Source organism: Globicephala melas, chromosome 1, assembly GCF_963455315.2.
Source record: "Globicephala melas chromosome 1, mGloMel1.2, whole genome shotgun sequence".
NCBI classification, from domain to species: Eukaryota; Metazoa; Chordata; class Mammalia; order Artiodactyla; family Delphinidae; genus Globicephala; species Globicephala melas.
Window position 1 is genome coordinate 45179209 of NC_083314.1, and position 23850 is coordinate 45203058.

General features: G+C 32.8%; 1 protein-coding gene across 5 annotated transcripts in view; it reads right to left on the reverse strand.

Annotated features, from left to right (window-relative positions):
• The window catches only part of SWT1 (SWT1 RNA endoribonuclease homolog), a 91698-nt gene that overhangs the window by 50865 nt on the left and 16983 nt on the right, over nt 1-23850 (reverse strand). For all 5 annotated transcript variants that reach the window (XR_009563260.1, XR_009563259.1, XR_009563261.1 and 2 more), the window contains exons 7-14: nt 23523-23652; nt 22465-22566; nt 21874-22062; nt 15700-15793; nt 9081-9226; nt 7310-7473; nt 5809-5947; nt 988-1136 (exon numbers count right to left, since the gene is read on the reverse strand). Coding sequence is in view for 2 of the 5 variants with exons in the window: in XM_030873042.2 (XP_030728902.1) it covers nt 988-1136; nt 5809-5947; nt 7310-7473; nt 9081-9226; nt 15700-15793; nt 21874-22062; nt 22465-22566; nt 23523-23652 (1113 nt within the window). In the remaining 3 variants the exon portion in view is untranslated. The remainder of the gene's footprint in view (nt 1-987; nt 1137-5808; nt 5948-7309; nt 7474-9080; nt 9227-15699; nt 15794-21873; nt 22063-22464; nt 22567-23522; nt 23653-23850) is intronic.

The window sequence follows — 23850 nt, forward strand, 5'->3', positions numbered from 1 at the left end:
ATACATACTAGATGAAAGTACCATTAATAGCTTACCTAGTAATTGTGATGCTGAGTTTTTTGAGCAATTTCAGGCATATAAGCTATCCAGAATTTTCTAGATTTGAAATTACGAGACTGTAGAAATACAGTATTACCAGGGACAAAACTCCCATAGTTACTTTAAAGGGGCAAAAAGGCCATCAGTGCTAGGTGGACTGCGTAAGACTCACATGAGGAGACTTGTTAAAAAATTGGTAGGTCGATTGGCAAGTTTGAATAGGGTCTGCAGGTTAGATAATTATGTCAATATTAATTTTCTGATTAATTATACTAGTTACATAACATACCCTTATTCTTTAGGATATAAATATATGGAAATATTTAGGGGTAAAGGAGAATGATATCTGCATCATACTCTTAAAACAGTTCAGAAAAAATATTTTGGTTAGATAAGTAGACAGGTAGATAGGGAAAACAATAAAGCAAATGTGATAAAATATTAACATTGGGAAATCGGGGTAAAGGATATATATGAGAATTCTTTATATTACTCTTGTAATTTTTTTGTAAGTTTGAAACTATTTCAAAATAAAACATGAAACAAGAACAAAAACATTACTGGGTACCACTGCCAGAAGTTTTATTCAGTAAAATTTGAGAGGGCCTTGGCATCTGAATGTTTAAAAAATTTCCAAAGTATCTTGATGCAAGTTGTGATCCACTGGTCAGGAGCACTGAAAAATGAGTAGTCAGCAACAATGCATAGCTTTCTTCTATTCATAAATGAAATAAAATAAAATCCCAACAACTGCTGTGACACTGCTTCCACAAGAGGATGTGTTTTATAACTTGTAATAAGGATTGCTTACTCGCCATTCAATTCACTTAATATTTACTTTTAGTATGTTAGAATAAGTTAAAATCTTTTACCTACTGCTGTCTGCCCAATACATTTTTAGAACGCATGTGATTAGCTACTCTAAGTGGCATTCCAAAGGTATCTTACCTCTATAAATGTTTGGAGTAGTTTGTTTACTTGAGCAAAGGCCTGTGGAAGAATACCATCATAATTTGACCTTGTACTGAAAGCATGTAGCAAACTTTTAGAATCCTGAAGCAGCAATTTCACTGTTGTAAAATCCACTGCATTGTTAGCTGGTAACAGAAAATTAAGAAGGAAAAAATATGTAAGAATGAGTATACAACACAAAAATGTTTTTGGAAAACCAATGTAATAATAATTATGAAATTTAAGAAGCGTATGCATTTACACCTATAGGCTACTCCTAATTTATCTCTCTTGTGTAAAAAGCAACAATTAGACTTAGTTTTAGACAAAGTTCTTGGGGTTCATTCTGGTATTCTGTACAGCCTTCCCTCCATATCCACCAGTTCCACATCTATAGATTCAATCAACCATGGATCGAAAATATTTGGCAACAAAGTTCCGTCAAGTTCCAAAAAGTGAAACCTGAATTTGCTGTGCACTGGCACCTATTTACATAGCATTTACATTGTATCAGGTATTACAAATAATCTAGAGATGATTTAACGTATACAGGAGAATGTGTGTCGGTTATACACAAATACTATACCATTTCATATAAGGGACCTGAGCATTGAGAATTTTGCTATCCTTGTGGGTCCTGGATACCGAGACTATATTCAGATTCCAGAATGTCCCTTAACAAGGTCAACTTCAAAGTAAAAGTAAAATGTGCAACATACTATATATAAAATAGACAAACAACAAGGTCCTACTGTATAGCACAGGGAACTATATTCAATACCCTTTAATAAACCATAATGGAAAAGAATATGAAAAAGAATATGCATATATATATATATAACTGAATCACTCCGCTATACACCAGAAACTAACACAACGTTGTAAATCAACTATACCTCAATTTAAAAAAAGTAAAAGAAAATGAAAGAACATTAAACTCTTCAGAAAAGAGATAACCACCAAACGAGTTAAACCACAGATTTTCAAAACTGAGGTTGTTTGTATACATATTACTGTTGAGGTATCAGAGAGTCACATTTTGGCGGTAAGCACTTAAATTATATGCAGAACCTTTCATAATCAACTCAGTTATCATGTAGTGATTTACCTTCAAACTTTGAAAGGTAATACTAGATTTATTGAAAATGTGTTCTCTCTGGACACAATATAACCTCAGCGAAAAGTAAGCAATTTGGGTAACAGTGAGCTGTGGGCAAGAGACGCTAGTAGAATTTTTTTCCCCCATAAATTAGCGAAGTGAGTTAATCTACAAGTAATAATTTAAAGATATAACAATTTTTTCTCAAGGAACTAAAATCGCCTGCATTAAGTTCTCAAACCAATTGGGAGAAGTGGTGTCAATAATTTCAGATTCAAAAAGTTATGAACAATGAAGTTGAATAACTTTCTAATGTCACCAAAATTCAGAACAGAAAAAAAACTATTTCTATTATTAAGACAGAATACTACATAATAGATTTTGAAGGCATTTAAAATAACCATGCTACAATGTGTTTGTTTTGTTTTCTTTTAATGCTCACAGCTTCAGAAATTCTGTTATAGTCTGAAACACTGGCATGGTTTTTCACTGGCACTGTGAGTTAAAAAAAATAAAGAGTTTCTCTGTATAACTTACACAACAAGTATTTGCTTGTGAAATATTGAAAGGTTAAGTGAAAATAAAAAATAGATTTTCATAATTAATTACACAAATTCAGAAATTCTAATCTAATGTGATGGTTATAGCCAAGCTTCTGGCTTCCCTTTTATCAAGCAAACAACCAGTCTATCTCCTTACAAAACACTTCTAGTTATTTTATTTTATTTTTTTTTTGTGGTACGCAGGCCTCTCACTGTTGTGGCCCCTCCCGCTGCGGAGCACAGGTTCCGGACACGCAGGCTCAGCGGCCATGGCTCACGGGCCCAGCCGCTCCACGGCATGTGGGATCTTCCCGGACCGGGGCACGAACTCGTGTCCCCTGCATTGGCAGGCGGACTCTCAACCACTGTGCCACCAGGGAAGCCCCTAGTTATTTTTTAAATCAATGACTAGTTTAAATTCCTGTGGGAAAAGAAGAGATGAGAGATGCTACAGAAGACAGAACGTAGGTAAATCTCCTCAGAAAAAGAAATTGGGCACAACTTCTCTTAAGGGTGCTTCTCCAGTGTAGGCTATGTTTGGTAAGGCTTATATCCTTGAATTAATCATTTGATTTCTGTCTTACAAGAATTCTTTACTAAGATTATGGGCAAAAGTATAATAACAATGATCAATTCAGTACCTAGACACAACATAAAATCTATATAGTTGAAATAATGCTTATATAAGATCAATAATTATTTAGGTTAAAGTTAATAGGGACTACAAAGTCAGAAAAAGCTACTACTCATCTTCTACACAAATTTCTACAAATTGATCTAAAGATACACGCTTGGTATACTGTAGTTAAACACATGTATAATTCAACAGCTGAGGATACTATTAAAAGATTATAAACAAAATCATGAACTGTGAGTTTTTCTAATTCAAACTTATTTTAGAGCAGAAGGCATTTTTATAATTCTATTATGTGTTCTTCACAAGTCAGTAAATATTAGGCATCAGATTCTTTCAGATCAAGGATCAATAAATTATGCACACAATAATCCTCAAAATGAGTTTTTAGCAAAAGGAGCAGTCACTGTCTCTTCAGTTTTCTTGTTACTAGAAAGAAATAGTTAGAGCTGCTGACTACTACCTCTAAGCTGTGTGTAAGAGCAAAACAGTGCCCAGCCCTGGAAAAACGGACAAATGGAACATGGCAACTAGATATCCCATTTTTGAAAATCTTGTTCAAGATCCCATTTTTGAAAATCTTGTTCAAGATGATTTATGGACTTTTTTTTTTTTTTCAGTATGCGGGCCTCTCACTGTTGTGGCCTCTCCCGTTGCAGAGCACAGGATCCAGACGCGCAGGTCCAGCGGCCATGGATCACGGGCCCAGCCGCTCCATGGCATGTGGGATCTTCCCGGACCGGGGCACGAACCCGTGTCCCCTGCATCGGCAGGCGGACTCTCAACCACTGCGCCACCAGGGAAACCCTATGGACTTTCTCTTTTGATAGAACCAACTAGTAAAAGATATGGACAATGTCTCTATATATCTTGTAAAACTGCTTTGGAGACATGTCCAGCATGTCATTCCATATATATATATTCCTTATATAATAATATCCCAATAAATATTTTCCATAGTTAAAGATCAATGCCTGGAAAGTGTGTCTTTTTTAAAAAAATCAGTAGCTTTTAAAAATAGATATTCATATATAAGTCATAAGGTATTGACTTACATCTTATGACTTATTCCATATATAAGTCATAAGGTATTGACTAGGCACTTTAAATTCCCTGGGGAAGTTTTTAAAGATGTAAAACATTTTCAAAGAGTTTATACTTGAGGAGAGAGAGAGAACTGGCATACCCCTCCATAGAATGTTTTTGTTTTATCTTAGTTTCCAGGAAGCTTAGTGTCAAAATCTGTCTTCAAGGGTGTTCAATTATTTTCACATGCTTTATAGTAAAACTATCTTTCTTATTCTTCATTACCTGGCTCTTGTACCTTAAAGCCTAACTTAAAACCTCCTGTACTCAGGTGGTCATGTAAAGGCTCACATATACCCAGTTATTTTTTTAAAAGTAGACAGGATATAACTAATACATATAATAATAAACAAAATAGATCACTTCATGTTAGAAGTTTAAGAACAGTCAAGAACCAACTGAACATCCTAACAATGGTTATACTTTGCTTTTTAAAGGTATAGCAAGACAAATCTAGTTGTTCACTTTGGACAAATCACTTACCCTCTCAAGTCTTATTTCCTTAATCATATCAATAAAACACAGACTTTAATAACATTAGACCAGGGCTTTTCGCATCTTTTGCTTCTTAGCAGAAAATCTTTTTTAATCATACATGGAATCTCTATATATAAACAAACAAAAGAAAGATGAATGGCTAAAGTTGGGGTTGAGGGCCAAAGGCTCGCTATTATCAGGCTCCCCATCAACCTTTCCACCTCCAATCTGTGGCAACTCCAGAGGCACTTCAAGAAGGTTCTGTGCAACATAGTTTTAAAACTACCAACTAAGTGGTTGATTTTAGTCTTGTCTTGGTTCTAAAATTCACTCTGCACCAAAGCCAAACGTTTCCTATTCCTTATCCATGTATTTTAAATAGAAACCTTGATAAACTATTTTTTAAATTAGTACATGAAATGTAGTCAAAGTTTGTGTGTTGGGCTTCCCTGGTGGCGCAGTGGTTGAGAGTCCGCCTGCCGATGCAGGGGACACGGGTTCGTGCCCTGATCCGGGAAGATCCCACATGCCACGGAGCGGCTAGGCCCATGAGCCATGGCCGCGGAGCCTGCGCATCCGGAGCCTGTGCACTGCAATGGGAGAGGCCACAGCAGTGACAGGCCCGCGTACTGCAAAAAAAAAAAAAAAAAGGAAAAAAGTTTGTGTGTTAAACACGATGAGAAATGAAAAAAAATCCACATAATTCTATTTGCATACCTAAATAAACTTTTAAAAGTTTTCAAACATTATTAAAAATTATATATTCACAATATCCAGGAACATCAACAATGATACAATTAACAGTTACAAGCTCTAGGAACTGCATCCAGCTGCCATAAATTTCCTTAAGAAATTAGAAGTATAAATGGTTAAGAACTAATTGACAAATCTCTTATTAATTCATCTTCACATTCCATGGAGTATATCTATTAGTCTGACTTTAATACAACACTTCCAAAGACAAGATAAAAGATTCAAACCTTTAGAGAGATTTTCATATAGGCTCTCAACAGTTAAAAGCAAGTTCTTTTCCACAACTAATCCAAATACAGCCAACCAATGTTTTCTAAAGCACTGTAATAAATGTATTAGAGTCCATGGTGGTTTCAAGTACAGCACCTAGAAAAAAATAGCATCATTGATTTATTTATTATTCCTATTATTTAAAAGTACCTATTTAGGAATTCCTACATATATTTCCAGGCAAAACATAGTTGAATTCTTTTAAAACTAAAAGATGTTTTATTAAACGCCAATCACAATCTTAAAATGCTAATTCCACTGCAAATTGCTTTTGTAAAATTCATATTAGTATTAATCCTCACAGCTTCAGAAACTATGTGTGCAAAAACACTGTTCTAATCAGAAGAAGCATAGTTCTAATCAGCAAAAGTTGTCGATCTACTTTTCAACATGGTCACTTCTATGAGGAAATCAATCTATTTCATAAAACTAGAGAAAATAATCTATATAGAAAAAAATTGCCAACTATAATTGACACTTGCTACACTCTTGTAAAGACATGTTTACAAAGAAGATTGATCATTTAGTACTACAAGATGTCAGCACATCCTTTTTTGAACCGTTCATATGCAATGACTTTCCTAGACTCTGTTATGAAATCTAATTTACGTCAACCTTCCTAGAAGAATCTGATCATTCTTCATCATCTTGGTTCAAGACTTGATAATATAATCAAGCCACATTGGCAAATATTAGAACCTCACTGAATATCTGGAAGAGATACAACTGATGGGAAACAAAGTTTCTCCTAATGATAAATGTGAATAGCAAACAAACATTAAACTAAGAAGGCCACTATTGCCAAATGTAGTGTTTTACTGATTGCAGAAAAGATGTGAATCTAAAGAAAATTCAAAATATTTTACTAATATCAAATTTATACTCTGATTCTCATATTTACATGACATAAGCTAACATTTAACTTCTCTTTCTGAAAACATATTGCTAAGGCAATTCCCTATACTAGACATTTTGACTCAAATAAACTTAAAATGAGAGGTTTTCTGAATTCAATTTAAGCTCCATGGAGGCAATGTGTCTGATACGCTGTAGACACACAATAAATATTTGTTCACTGAAAAAAATGAATGATAAGATGTAGAGAACAAACATATGGACACCAAGGGGGGAAGGGAGGGTGGGGGTGATGGTGGTAGTATGAATTGGGAGATTGGGATTGACATGTATACACTAATATGTATAAAATAGGTAACTAATAAGAACCTGCTCTATAAAAATTCAAAATAAATGAATGATAAAATAGAGTCCTAATCTTTAGGAAATGCCCAACACTTAGCGTTCAAAGAGTTATTCCAAAAACTTCAAGAAAAAAATATAATGTGATGTAGATTATTACAATAAAGCTTACACATCTTATATAAGTAATATTTCTTAAAATAAGGTAATAAATCTTCAGCAATAAAAAGGAAATTTTCAACTAAGAGTTGAAATAATCACCTCCATCCAAAGGTTTCCAAAAGCAATTTTCATTTCTGTTTCTAATATTGAAGATAAAGCTGTTCCAAGAGATTTTTCAAGATCAGATACAATGCTTTCAAGTGGAATGCAGAGTCCAGAGTTTGTAGATTCCTCCTCACAGCTCTTCTCTAAAGGTGTTGCTTCTTTAAAACAAATAGTTACAGGCTTTATTTAGGACACTAATAGTAAATATTTTACATATATAATTAGTATTTGGCCATAAATAATAAACATTTAATGGATATAATTAGTGTTTGATCCTAAAAACAAATGAATACTTTATTTTTGAAACAGTATTCATGGGAGTTCCCTGGTGGCCTAGCAGTTAGTATTCCAGGCTTTCGCTTGCCGTGGCCGGGGTTCAATCCGTGGTTGAGGAACTCCCGCAAGCCATGCGGCACAGCCAAAATAAATAAATAAATAATTTTTAAAATAAAAATAAAACAGTATTTAGAAACATTTATTTCTAGTATAGTTGTTTTAGACTCAACATAAATATATCACATGAGCAAAAGCTTTACCTTTTGACAAAAGGAGACAAAATGTTTTTACTAAAATAGAAATTTGAGAAATGTGTGTGATATTTTAACCAAAGTTTAAATTTTATTATTTTCAAAAAAAGTAAAAATTAAAATAATGCTTTGCATCTATTTATAATAGAAAACCAAGAACTATGGATCAAAATGTGTTTTCTTCCAAAGATAATATATTCTTCCAATTGCAACTCACATTTAATAAATTGCTTTGAAAAGACTAAAAGCTCTGACTTAACCACTTTTATTCCTTCCCCTTCTAAAATAAGTTTTGATTATTTTAATTGATATTATTTCAATATAATTACTACTTTGACACCTGCAAACAACTGCAATTTCTTTATGGCAAAATTCAATGTATTAAGGGGCACATCCCTACAAATACAAACCAAGGATTTAAAATGAGAGTAATATAATGGGCAAACCAAACGCATGTTTCCCTTGAAAAACCATATACTAGAATATTCTGTTACTCCCTCTAAATGCCATTTTGAATATTATGACAAAAGAAATTTTATTACCAAAAAGGTCAAATAAGTAGCATGTGATATATGAATACATGAAGCATATACATATGCTTTTAGAGACTTCAATAATTATTTTTCCCACAGAGGGAAATTGAGGGATGTATTTTTAAATTATGTAAGATTTAATATATTTCAACAAATACCAAGCGATAGAACAGATTATTCTGGTGGAAAAAAAGAGATAAAACAGCAGTATTGCCTTTAGCTTTCTTAAATATTTGTTCAAATTTAAAAAAAATTATTACTAGAGTCCTTCAAGTTTCTCTACTACTGAGTTTTTACTGTATTAATAGAAAGTTACGAATATGGAACTAATTTTTAAAATAAACTAAAAATTTCTCTCTACCTCAAATGAATTATTTCCTGTGGCTACTATTAATTTAAAAGGTATACTCTGAGGTAAAAAATAGGATGCACACAGTGATTATAAATATATAAAAATGTATGTGAGTGTACAGACAAAAATTCAAATTAATTTGTAAAAGTATATGTAGAAGGCAATAATGTTATATTTTCTCTTGGATTACCATTATAATATTCATTCATCTCTACCATTTGTGCCAGAAAATACTCCAAACAATGTTACTTTCAATGTACAAAATAAAAATTTACTATTAATTCCAACTGTTATCAATATTCTTAGTACATAAAATATGATATATTTCTAATTATTTGTAGTAAGAATACTACCTGCTTTCAATTGTTGTTTAGATATACAAGGCTGATGACATACAACTGTGTTCAGAGATAAGTTTAATAATTCTGCACTCAATTCTTCTTTACTGAGTGACTTCACACCACTTATTAGGCCTTTGTTTCTTAAATTTCTATCATCCCTAAGGTTGGGTTAGGAGGAAAAAATATTTTATTTTTTATAAGATAAATCACATGGCAACTAAAAACACATGGAATCTAATCAGAGGTTGGTGATTCTCATCATATATATTAAGAAACGATAACAATTTTTTTAATATAGAATATAAATAAATATACACTAGAATCAAATCATCTGAGCTTTTGAGAATAATTATTATTATTATATACTGAATGTTTCCCAGGTACCAGGCACTGTTCTAAGCACTTTATATATATATATCAATCCATTTAATTCTCACAAGAAACCTCTTAGGTAGGAGTGATACTAATTTTTATCCCCATTTCACACATAAGAAACTGAGGTGTATGGGAAGTCCCTGGGGGTCCACTGGTTAGGACTCCATGCTTTCACTGCTGAGGGCCTGGGTTCAATCCCTGGTCGGGGAACCAAGATCCCATAAGCCATGCGGCATGGCCAAAAAAAAAAAAGAAAGAAAGAAACCGAGGTATAAAAAGGTTAAGTAACTTGTCCATAGTTATACCCGGTAAGTGGGAGATGGACTTGAACACAAGAATATGATCATCCCAAGATAAACACAGAGAGCCATAGTAAGATAAATAATTTACACAGGGTAAGCAATTATAAATTTCCTTAGAGTGAGCATAAGACAAATGATGTGAATTTGCTATTTGCTGAAACAGCCAGTATGATTAGAGCATAGTGCATGAGACCAGTTTACGTGGCTACAGAGAAAGGCAAGAACATTAATAAATGGAAAGAGATTTAAGGGCTTCAATGGGGAAATGACATGATCAGATCTGTGTTTACCAAACTGTTCTTGCAACTAGTAGGCTTCCAGCTTTTGTTAATGGCAGAGTAGTTTGGTCAGACTAACCAACCCTCCCACAACAAGAATTAGAAAATCTGGACCAAAAGCAACAAAAAAAGACAACCCCAAAAAACCCTATTTGAAGGCACTAGAAGGCAATCAAATGTAGGCAGAAGGTGGAGGGGAATCTACATTCAAGAAGCAGATGCTGCACTGGTAAGAGCTACAATGTTCTATCTTTTTGCCTGAGGGTATTCCCTAATTCATCACTGCCTTACAACAGAAAGCCACAGCATTTATGGCTTGAAATGTCAGAGGGCACTGTTCAGGACTGGCCAGAGCATATAGAAAGTTAAGGCGGAATCTGAAGAAGGGAGGAAACCACAGAGAAGGTGAGTCCTAAAATCTGCATATAAATTCTGCCCAGAAAAAAAAGCAACATACTGCCAAAAGACAAAGCAATCAACAGAACCAGACTCAGACATGACACAGATGTTGAAGCTATCTGATAGGAAATTTTAAATAATTTTGATTAATCTGTTAGAGGCTCTAATGAAAAAGGTGAATAGCATGTAAAACCAGATGGAAATGAAGAATGCCTTCAGCAGGCTCCTCAACAGACCCAACACAAGTGAGGAAAGAAACAACATACATTAAGACAGGTCAAAAGAAATTATCCAAACTGAAACAAAAAGAGAATAAAAGGTTAAAAAAATACATAAGAGCTGTTGGACAATATCAAATGGTCCAATATACATGCATGCATTAGTTGTCTACTGCTGTGTAACAATTAATCCCCAAAATTTAGCAGCTTGAAAAAACATTTATTATCTCACACAGCTTCTAAGAGTCAGGGATCTGAGAGTAGCTTGACTGAATGGTTCTGGCTCACGGTATCTCACAAAGGTGAAGCGTGCTATTGCCTGGGGTTGCAGTTATCTCAAGATTTAATTGCTGCTCATTCATGTGGCTATAGGCAGGGAGTAGCCCTTCACTGGTTTTTGTCTGGAGGCTTCAGTTTCTCAGCATGTGGGCCTCTCCACAGGGCTCCTCACAGCATGGAACTTGCTTCCCCACAACAAGTGATCCAAGAGAGATGGAAGAAACAAGAGTGCCCAAGAAGGAATTCCCAGTCTTTTATAACCTAATCTAAGAAGTGACACACCATCGCTTCTGATGCATGCTATCTGTCACACAGACAACCAATCCTGGTACAATGTAGAAAAGGACTACTCAAGGGCATTAATACTAAGAGGCACAGGGAATTCCCTGGAAGTCCAGTGGTTAGGACTCTGCACTTCCACTGTAGGGGGCCTGGGTTCCATCCCTGGTCAGGGAACTAAGTAAGATCTCACAATGCAGTGCAGCCAAAAAAAAAAAAAGAAAAAACAAAAACAAACAAACAAAAAATACTAAGAGGCAGGGATCACTGGAGTCATCATGGATGCTGACTACTACAATGTAATTCTGTTAATACCAGAAGGAGAAAAGAAGGAATGGGGCAGAAGAAATATCTGAAGAAATATTTGGCTGAGAATTTTCCAAAACTAAAAATGAACACCAAACCATAGATCCAAGAAGCTCAGAGAGTATCAAGCAGGATAATTTCCTCTCCTCTACCACAAACATACACACAAACAACTGGCCATAACTGCTAAAGACTGCTAAAACAAACTGCTAAAAAAACAAAAGACAAAGTCTTGAAAGCAATGAGAGGGGAAAAAAAGACACATTACACACAGAGGAAAAAGACAACATTTACAGCAGACTTCTCATCAGAAACCAAACAAGCTAGAAGAAAATGGAGCGACACCTTTAAAATACCAGAAGAAAAAAAAAAAATCAACCCAGAATTGTACATCTAGTAAAAATATCTTTCAAAAATAAATAAATAAATACACTATCCGACAAATAAAAACAGAAAATTCTCTGCCAACAGATTTAACATGTCAAAGAAAGTTGTTTGGGCAAAATTAATATGACCAGAAATCTGACACCAGACAGAAACTTGGATCCAAAAAAGAAATGAAGAGTGCTAAAAATGGAATGCAAGATTAAAATATTCACTTTATTTTTAATTGCTTTAGATGGTAAATGGCTGAAGCAAAAATATTAGCAAAGTATTGTGTTTATTGTTTCTGTAAAGGTTATATATATGACAATGATAGCAAAAACAGGGGGAGAAATATGAAGCATATTAAAATCCTTACAATATACATGAAACAATATAATATTATTTAAAGGTAGACTTTGATCAAGTAAAGTTGTATATTATAAACACTGAAGTAACCATTAAAAAGTTTTTTCAAAAAGGTATAGTCAATAATGGAGATAAAATGGTACCACAATTAATCCAAGCAAAAAAAAAAAAGGAAAAGGAAGAAAAGAATAGCTGAACAAATAGAAAATAATTAGCAAAATGGTAGATTCTGATCCAACCAATTAACTGTGAATAGTAGAAACTCATCAGTTAAAAAGACAGAAATTGTCAGAATGGAAAAAAAGAAAAGTACCAACTACATGCTATCCACAAAATACTTTAATATAAAGATACAGATAGGTTAAAAGTAAATGGATGAAAAAGATATACAATATAAATATTAAGCAAACAAAACTGGAGTAGTAATATTAATACTAAACAAAGGAAACTTCAGAACCAGGAATATTATCAGTAACAAAGTGAGACATTGTATGAGAAAGGTGTCAATTCACCAAGAAGACAATCCTAAATGTGTGTGCCTCTGACTAAAGAGCTTCATAATACATGAAATAAAACAAAGAGAACAGAAAGGAGAAGTAAACAAATCCACAATTACAGTTGGGAATTTCAATACTCCTCTCTCAGTAATCATAGAACAAGTAGACAGATAATTAGTAAGGTTATAGAAGACATGAACAACACTATCAATAAAATTGACCTATTTAAAATTTATGGAATACTCTACCCACAAGAGCTGAATACATTCTTCTTAAGTGCACATAAAATATTCACCAAGTTAGACCTTATTCTTGGTCATAAAACAAAGTTTAACAAATTTAAAAGAATAGAAATCATATAAATTATGTTCTCAAGTCATAACAGAATTAAAGAGCAAATCAATAACAAAAGATAACTGGAAATTTTGAAAATATGTGGAATTAATTGTAACAAATATCTAAATAACTTATGGGTCAAAAGGAAATTATAAGGAAAATTATAATTTTTTTTTTTTTTGGCCATGCCGTATGGCTCCAGGATCTTAGTTCCCCGACCAGAGATCGAATCCAAACCAGGGCCCTGGCAGTGAAAGCATTGAGTCCTAACCACTGGACTGCCGGGGAATTCCTGAAAATTATAAAATATATTAAATTGAATGAAAATAAGAACACAACATATCAAAATTTGTGGAACGCAGCTAAAGCAGTGCTTAAAGAGAAATTTACAGCAGTCTCAAAAAATGATCTAAGCGTCCACCTTAAGAAACTAGGAAAAGAGCACAAAAGGGGCATGAGAGTATTTTTTGGGGTAATGGAAATATTCTATGTATCAAGAGAGATGTGGGCTACACCAGGGTATCCACTGTCAACACTGTATAGTTAAGATTTGGGCATTTTAATATTATACATTTTCCCTTAAAATAAAAAGAACTGTATAAAAATAATCATATAGGGGGACAGAAATATAGATAATAGAAGAATGGTAGAATCTTGATAATTGTTGTAACTGAGTATTTAGGAGTTTATTAACTCTTCTTCATTTTGAAAGTTGTTGAAATTCTTCATAACGAAACTTTTTAAAAATTAAAAATACCATTATTACTTTTTGAAAAATAAATGGAAAGTAAGTATTGAAGTAGAGAGCATAATGGGTCTTAGAACAGAAAAGGAACAGGAAAAATAACATCACTTGACATCGGATGGTGGCAGAGTAGACAAAGAAAAGAAGACCATACAAGACCTGCTATTTAACTGGATATAGATTACGAAGGAAAGGCAGGAATCAAAAATGACTCCTAAGTTTCTGGCTTTAGCAAATGGGTGGAAGATGGCACTTTTTATTCAGATGGAGAACAGTTTAGAAGGAAAGATCAGGAGTTCATTTTTGGAGATGGTAGGTCCCAGATGTCTAGGAGACATCCAAACAGAGATATCAAATAAGTAGATGAATATACTAGTCGAGACTTTAGAAGAGAGATGTGGACTAGAGATATTAACTGGGGGTTCCTGGCCCATATTTAGGATTGTAAATATGAGTAAAGCACTTAGAATGAGGTATAGTATATAGTGTTTATAGAAAGGTTCCCCTAATCAGTGTTGTTATTAATATTAATTATTATAATCATCATCCATTAAAGTAATATAAATGTATCCTCACATTAAGTATGTGTGACTTAACACAGTATGATTATCACACTTTATAGGAAAAAATAAAAAACAGGCTTGCCTGATGATGTCAGTTAAAAGTAAAGTCTGACTACAAATTTTCATTTCACTAAAAACTGTTACATCTGTTAATTCCAAAACAGTGACTGCAGAAATAATGGAGGACTGACAAAATCTCACCAATTTAATTTTCATTCTAAGTTGAACTAAAAAAATAACAAATATATAAAAATTATCTCTCAATTTTAGTTTATCACAAATTCAAAATGATTAACATATTACTAATTCTATTTCAGCCTTCAACAAACTCCAACATGATATATTATGTCCTAGATTAAAAAATAATTTGAAACTAGAGATAGAAATCTGTAATATTTCCTTTAATATAAAAAAATAACATTATCTTTGAACACAGCTAAAATGATAATTGACCAAGCCCCCTTACAAGAAAAATCTTATGGCTATTCATTTCTATAATCACTCCATTTCAGAGAACTTAGGCATGATCATGAAACTGTAAAAAGCCCATTTTTCAGTGAATACAATTCAGACTAAAACTGCAAATTAAAATTGCTCTTATCAGTTCCTTTAAAGCCTTTTCTCATACATGATGAATACAATTTTGCTTAACATTATGATACTTTTACCTTAGAACTAAGTTATGAATACATTAGTTGGGAATGGAGGAATGGAATCAGGAAGGGAGGAGGAGGAAAAAACTCTTGAGATAATTTTATGTGCTAGGCACTCTTCTAAGTCATATATATATTTTTTCTGACTAAATACTCACAATAACCTTATAAAGGCAGGTATTATTATCCTCCCTATATTTTACACATGAGGAAACATTAAGCAACTTTCCAAGGACACAAAGCTGATTAAGTGGTAGATCCAAAATTCCAACTCTAACTCTATCACAGGCATCAAGGATATAACTGCAACAAACTTAGCCCTTCTCCACAAATTAATTAATTAGTTAATTAACTCTCCTGCCTCATGACCAAAAATGTCAGATTTTTATTTCTATTTTTGGGGGATGTTAAATTGACTTTCCCTGCTTTTTCAAAAGTTTTCTAAATATCAAATAACTTAAGTTGAAATGAAACCATGAGATTCAAATCTCATTCTTCTATAGCTTGCACATTATAAGAATGTGAGATATAACTGAATATACTTACTGGCAGATTTAGAAAAGTATGTATGTTTTTCATCTTGGTATGGGGGACACAGTATGATTTTTAAAAATTCTTTAATATAAGTCACTATTTTTAAAAAAAGAGTAAAATGATAATGAAACTCACGTGCACAAAATAACAAGAGAACAAGGGAATAATTCTTGGTACTGAAGACAGCATTTTAATACACGGTCATCATTGTTCTCATCGCTCAATCCATCTGCAAATTTAGTAAAAGCAACAATCAATAAGCACACTAAAAATCTGGGAACTGTATGAATAATCTAGGCCATATATACAAATCAAATCATCTAAAAGGAAGAAAACTTTTTAAATAAGAAGAGGAAGATAAGACACAACAAAAACAATGCCTTGAAAATTCTGGATCTAGAATTCAGGCAGCATATAGTTGTGGGTTTAATAAACTGATTAGTTTGCTACTATCAGTAAAATGGAATAGGATATGCCTATTAATAAACCCAACGGAAAAACTCTGATCAGTAGGTTAAATGCCATATTAGAAACCAAAAGCTACGAATCTAGTCTCAGTTCAGTCACTTAGTGACTTAACATAAGTAAATTATATGATTACATCATGCTTAAAATTAACAACTTAAAAGAGGTCTGTAAAATTATAAGCAACTGTTCTGCCAACAACAGAACCACTTTCATGTGTCTGCTTTTTCTTAAACTCTAAGCAATAACATTTAGAGAGAGATGTACAGAAGAAGGCAACACAGGCGCTAGGCAGAGAATACAAAAAGTAATTTCTAACAAATGCTAATATGTGGCTGACAGAGTGTCCTCTAGCATTCTCCAAGCCTTAAAGCATGTAGTAAGCTTGTTTTTTTGTGAAAATAATGTAATGTGTAGGAATAGGACCAAAGACAGCATTTCTTATAAGTCCTTACACTACTTGCCTCAGAACTCCCTGGGGTACTTACCCAGACCCATTTCTGGAAAAGAATCTTTGGAGCCTGGACCCAAAAATTGATTTAAGCCTTTGGCAACTCTCTTACACACTGAAATTCAAGATGTACTGGACAGTGAGACTCAACTTTGTTCCCAGATTATAACCTTTTTTCCCCTCAACTTTTAGCCTACAGTCACTTAGTCCTCTAAACTATCAAATCAGAAAATTCATTCATGCATTCAATAAATATTTATATAGGGTCTAATTTGCACCAGGTGCCTATGCTAGGTAACTGGACATTCAAAAGACAAGCTCTTTGGGATCTCACAATCTCGTGGTGAAATCTAGACAGAACTCAACTGATCTCACAGCATGAGCCTCAGGGAGACGTGATTCAGTTCTTTAATCAGACAACCAGCCAGCCAGCCAGCCATGTATTATAGCAGTCAATTTTCCTTCTTTTAGCTCACAGAGTAAATACCACAATAATGCAAAATGGGCAGCTCAAAATCACTAGTTAACTTTAGTAACTCAATTTGACCAAAAGAAGGATGTTTAAAGGCTACAGTACATGCCCTAAAGGTATCAAAGTTCAAGATTACCTGTTCTGTCATTTTTTCTAGCACACATGGGCCTGGAAGATATACCTAAAACTACAAGAATATTCATGAAATATTTTATCAACAAATATTTTTGAGCACCTGCTCAGGTACTATTCAAAAGTGAACAAAACAGACTCTGAAAACAGACTGATCTGGGTTTGAATCCCTGCTTTCCCACATACTGGACATGTAATAATGGACAAACTGCTTAACAGGATGATTAAATGAGAAAATTTATGAAACACTTGGCCCAATATATGCTTATATCATGTGTTCCTTAAGTAGCATATATTTATTACTTAAGACTTAGCTTAAATGGCACTTCAACAGCAACAACCTCTACTCACATTCAACACCAAAATAAATTCTGTATAAATTATAGTTAATATGATTTTTAACATTTAATAGAATTAAAGCTTCTCAACAGCAGGCCTCGTATGTCTCATTCACTGCTGCAGCCTCAACACTTAGAAGTGTCTGGTACAAATATTTGGCAGATAAATGATTCAACAAAAATATAATAAAAGAAAATATAAAAATGATGGAATAAATGTCTCATGTGGGAGGTGTCAGATAACTTTATTTTTGCTTTTAATTATTTTTACCTAATTATAAAAATAAAATAATTATAGAAAATCTGGAAAATTCAGCAAATATTAAGAAAATTAAAATAACTCATAATTCCATCAGCTCAATATTACCAATATCCACCATCTATAAGTATACATGCATAATCTGAGAAATTTGGGATTGTACTTCATATTCTTTTAAATCTTATTTTTGTTTTTTATTCTTTTTGCAAGTTAAAGTGAGTCTATTAGTGTCAGCCCTAATCCAATAGGACTTAGTATTCTTATTAAAAAGGGGAAAATTGGAGACAGACGTGCACAGAGAGAAGACGATGTGAATAGACATAGGGAGAAGATGGCCATCTATAAGACAGGAAGAGCAGTTTGGAACAGATCTTTCTCTCAAAGCCCTCAGAAGGAAACAACCCTGCTGACACACTGATTTTAGACTCCTAGCCTTCAGAACTGAGACAAATTTCTAAGTGTTTTTTTGTATTAATTTTTTATAGATTCCATATATAAGTGATGTCATATGATATTTGTTTTTCTCTAACTTAATCTAAGAAATTTGGGATTGCACTTTATATTCTTTTAAATCTTATTTTAATATCACACATCATTAACGTTTTTCAAAATACAATATTCTCTCATATGACTACATCATTATACGTAACTTCTACAACTGTTAGACAGATTGTTTCCAATTTTTTTGCTGCATAAATCATGCTGTGATGAACATTATTTATATAAACCACTGTGAGCATCTCTGATTATTTCTTTAAAATAATTTCTAGAAAGAGAACCATCTCTTTTGGCTTCTTAATACACACTAATAAATTGCTCTCCTGAAAAGTTACTAATTTATATTCCCAATGCACTGAGCACTGTGTTCCTATCAAGTGCTGGGAAGGAGCAGCTTTCTAAACATAGAAGCAATAAAAAAAAAAAAAACAAAGGAAAAAGTGAAAGATATAAACTAAAACTTTATACGTAAGAAATTAACAATATTAAAAATAGCAAACAGGAAAATATTTGCCTTGAACAAAGGACTGACTAGTTGTACTTCTTTTGTGAATTACCTATTAATAACCTATGTCCATTTAGGGGAAAGGGATTTTTAGTTTTTCTAATCAATCTGTATAACCTTCTCATGTAAAAGGACACAAAAGAATTATCGCCTATTCCAGACCATAAATCATTAAGTAATATATTAGCTCAACCAATCTTCACAACCATTTTTTTCAGGGGGAGGTCATTTCCCCCCATTTCATTTACTCCGTTTCCTCACCTTCAACTTTCTCTAGGTCAGCTTATAAACCCAGGTCAATCACATTTCAAATCCTATTCTCTTCTCACCATAATGCATACTACATCAAATAAACACAATTTTGAAAAGAGTAAGGACAACACTAAAATTATGGTCAACTAAGGCTATTTTAACATGGACTATCTGCATTCAATTTGTGGCATTTTTCTTTTTTTTAATGGAAAATGCTTGTCTAAAAAAATACATTGTTATAATACTGTGATTACGTAAAAGATAATAATACAGCAAGATAAGCAATTATTAGAGTTAGTGGCAAATGTGCTCGACAGATGTAAAGTGTAAAGACTGTTTTGTTCTTGCTTTTCTCCAAGCAAGTACTTTAATTTCACTCAATAATCCTGAATTAAGTTTTTACATAAGAATTTCAATTTACCATTAGAATATAAAATATAATTTTATTATGATAAAAGTGACTAAGGATATTTCTAAAGGATATCATAAAATCACTATCAACAGAATAAATGTTACATTAGATTTTATATAAAGAATGTTTTAAATAATCAGTTTGACAGATAACAATGATACAGTGAAACACATAAAGGATTTATCTGACACAGACAATTACACAAATAATCTATCTACAACCTTACAACTAAAAGTGCAATTTAACAAAACAAAGATCAAATAATATCAATTTAAGCTTTAAAGTGAAATATGGATATCAAGGAAGACCCAGAAATCGAAGCAGCACAGAAGTTTGAGACCACTACTATGATTTATCCTCCTTAATAACCCAAAAAGCATAGACTGAAGAAGTCAAAGTATCAAAAAAGCACATAAAAATGGAAAAATCAAAAGAAACATAACAAGCATCGATAAATAATAAATGTGGCCAAAATATCTATTCTAAAATTAGCTCTTCTAAAATAAGTCTCAAAGTCAATCTACTGAAGGGACAGATATTCCATTTAGGACAAGTTCTTAACATCTCTATGTCTCAATTTCCTCATCAATAAAATGGATCTAATAAGAATTTATCTTCCACAAGTACTATAAGGTTTGAACGAGATATTAGCTGTAAAGCACTTAGAAAAAGGTCTGGAGAGTAATGGCCATGTTGTCTATTATTATCATCATCTATATAATTATATAATAAAACACAATTTGTATCAACTAACAAAGAAAAACAATAAAAGGTTAAGAGTAAAAAAAAATTCCCACCTCTTCTTAAGGATCGGGGTTTTACTGAAATGATGGTTTAGATCAGAGGTTTTGTTAACTGCATGGCTGTTTTTTTAAAAAGTCCTATCTGTTAGCAATACATACCAAAGTACTACAGGAGTTCCAGGAGTTGGGGGAGAAGGGGAAAAGGAAATGAGAGAATAAACAAGAATGACAAAATGTTGAGAATCACTGAAAATGAGTGAGAGGTACATAGGGATTCATTATTATATTATATTATATTACACTGCATTTGAAAGTTTTCATAACGGAAAGTAAAAAAAAAAAAAGACCATCTAAGGTGTTCAATTTAATATGTTTTTAATTTTAATATTTTTAATATTTTCTTAACTCTAATAAGTGATTTTTTTTAGTGGTTTCCTTTAAAAGCTCTTAAACAGCACATGATGTTCCTACTCAAAATGCATAAGCATTGTATTTGGAATATACTAAGAGCTAATAAATATTTGTAAAGAGAATAAATAAAGAAATTAATGGGAGAGGCCCTTTTTCTTCAAAGATTTAAGACTAAACAGCTGTGCCAAAAGTCTTCTCAGGGTTAATTTCGTGATTAGATTCATCTAAAGATGAATTATTTCATATCCTATAGTAAATATGGATACAGTAGACAACATAAATCCATATTTAAAATAAGATAAATCTACATATACAAATATTTCTGAGTTGGAAAGAAACCAATTTTTAAAGAATGAAATATATCCTCTAAATGTATGTATAAACTCTGCAGAGGCAACAGTGTTGCTTTACACACAGATCTTTTTCCAAATAGTTATATAAAACATGAAGAACAAGGGGTGGGATAGGGAGGGTGGGAGGGAGACACAAGTGGGAGGAGATATGGGGATATATGTATATGTATAGCTGATTCACTTTGTTAGAAAGCAGAAACTAGCACACCGCTGTAAAGCAATTATACTCCAATAAAGATGTTAAAAAAAAATTAAAAAATAAAATAAAAACATGGGGGCTTCCCTGGTGGCGCAGTTGTTGAGAGTCCGCCTGCCGATGCAGGGATCCCACATGCCGCGGAGCAACTGGGCCTGTGAGCCAGAATTACTGAGCCTGCATGTGTGATGAAGAGTGACCCCCGCTTGCCACAACTAGAGAAAGCCCTTGCACAGAAACGAAGACCCAACACAGCTATAAATAAATTAATTAATTTTAAAAAATTGTATAAAAAATATAAAAACATGAAGAACATACTTAGGTTCTAAGATTTTTAAATGACTAAAAAAAAAAACTAATATGGAAAAAAATCAGGAGAAAATCTATAGACCTCTATAATAAAAATACCTCCTTATTACAGGTTGTGACAAACGAGAGGAAAACAATGCCTGCCTCTGCATTATATTAACTGCATGCAGTGATGATTAGAAACATAGATCACTTAGTGGCCTCATCACTCAACATGGTATTTTAAAAAAAGAATCCAAAGTACTATAATATAGACAACTATGCATACAGAACTATACAGTCAGTCTCTGTGAAATATGGACATAACCTAAGAAGGTCTAGGAGAAGCAGAAAATAAAAATCAAAGGCCTCCAAACCAAGCCTAACAGAATATGCCAAAGCATCACTATGCCCTGCCATTTCACACTGTAATACTGTTAATTTTTTTTAAAGTTCTGCACCATTTCCCTTCATTAATGAGTCAGCGTCCAAACAAATCTTAATCAAGAAGCACCCTGAGAGAACAATACTTACAAAGTTTTTGAGATGCAAGTTGTATTGACTGACCCCATAGCTTTCTATCTTGATTTTTGAGACCGTCATTGATGAAATGAACGGCAGGTATAGCTTTGTGCTGGGCACGTTTCAGTAATTTTCCTGCCTTCATACGATCCAGCTCTTGCACAACAACCCAGGGAATTATTAACACAAGCCTGTCAAAGCCTAAAAAATAAAAAGATTTCTTAGATGTCAACAAATATGTATTGAGCTACTAAATCAAACTGCTATAGGAGAATTAAAAGTTTTAAAGAAATTCACAATCTGAATGAAGAGATAATAGATAAAAATAGGAACTAAAACCAGATATAAGTGTCAAGAGAATGTTACAAAAATAAATACTACTGGAAATCACAAAAGAGTAAGTTTAGAAGCTAGGTTAACGTGTAAAGGCTTTTTTTTTTTTTAACTTAAGTTGATTATGCTTCATGTATATATACACACACATACTTAATAACATATCCAAATGGAAATAAGTTTGTGGGGGGGGGGAACCCACATCACTGTTCATATAAAGTACCAACTCAAATAAGAAAATCAGAATCGGTAAATATGTTCTATAAATACCTGAGATTTCTGTTGTCTTCAAAATTCTAACAAATTTGAGATGATTCATCAGTATATTTGTGTCAACAACAATTAAAAGCTTTTTGTCTGAAGCAGTATTTGCTAAAGAAAAAGAGCAAAGTGAGGATTTCATGACATTTGATAACAGACTTGTATAATAACTACAATTTTGGTATCACAGAACTTTGATAGCATTCTTAAGGCAGTACTTTAGACAATAAAAACAAAAATGCATTTACTCCAATTCTTAAGAGAAAGAACAGTAATCAGTGTTTAATTATCCACCAATAGAATATTGTATATTGCTTACGGGTGGATTTTAAATCATAAATTAACTTGCACCAGCAGTAACTATGCTGCCAAACCCTGTACTCGATCACTGGTAGTTATGTACTTAGGAATCATAAGCTAATTTTAATGTACTCTGAAATATAACTGAAAAAACAAATATATGTAAATGAAAGAAAAAAGATAATACTAGCACTGTTATTTCATAGGGTCATGTGAGGAACAGATAAGTTGATGCATAGGAAAACACTTAATAAATTGAAAAATGCAATGTGAATGTAACATAGCATTACTATTTTTACAAATACAATTCAAAACAGTATACTAACATATTTTGGGTAATATCTATCATTATCTTCTCCAAGGAGTGAGAATAATCACAATTTTACTATATAAATAAGAAATCCATGAATATAATACCTTTGAGCAATTTGCATTATTTCTGATCAGTGCTTTACAAAGCTGAAATTGTTAAAAGTTATGATTAAGAGCAAAAATAAAAGACAGCTCATAACTCTGATTACTGCCCCTTGGCAAAAGGTGAAAGAGAAAATATGTCTAACTGCCTAATAATGTGAGATATATAAAGCAAATGATGGTAAGACAAACCTTAGACCTGATTCCTGTAGCTAAAAGAAATATACTTTATTATTTCAAATAAGCACATTTTAACATTTTTCCTCTAAATATTATAAAAATTGAATGTCGGCACATTAATTCTTAGGAAAACATAGGAGATCATAAAACTGTCATATGCATATAGGATATACCAGAAGAGGAATGTACATCATCTTCCACCAAGTCAATCTCCATACTTGTTAACTCTCCAGAAGATGGAACCACAGTTAAATCCACACTTTTTCCCACACGTGCAGCGTGAAGCTCTTCTACAATCTGCATCTAAATTGCAAAAGACCCGCAGCAAAATATTTTGAATTAGTTTCTCTGCAGATTAGTAAGAGAAAAAAGCAATTAATTCTTAATTCACTTAATATGAGATAGTTTGTGGAAAGAAAAATATTTACAAAAATATGAAAGCCACATGATAAAAGAATACAGATTTATAAACATACACAAGGTTTCTAATATAGCTCTTCT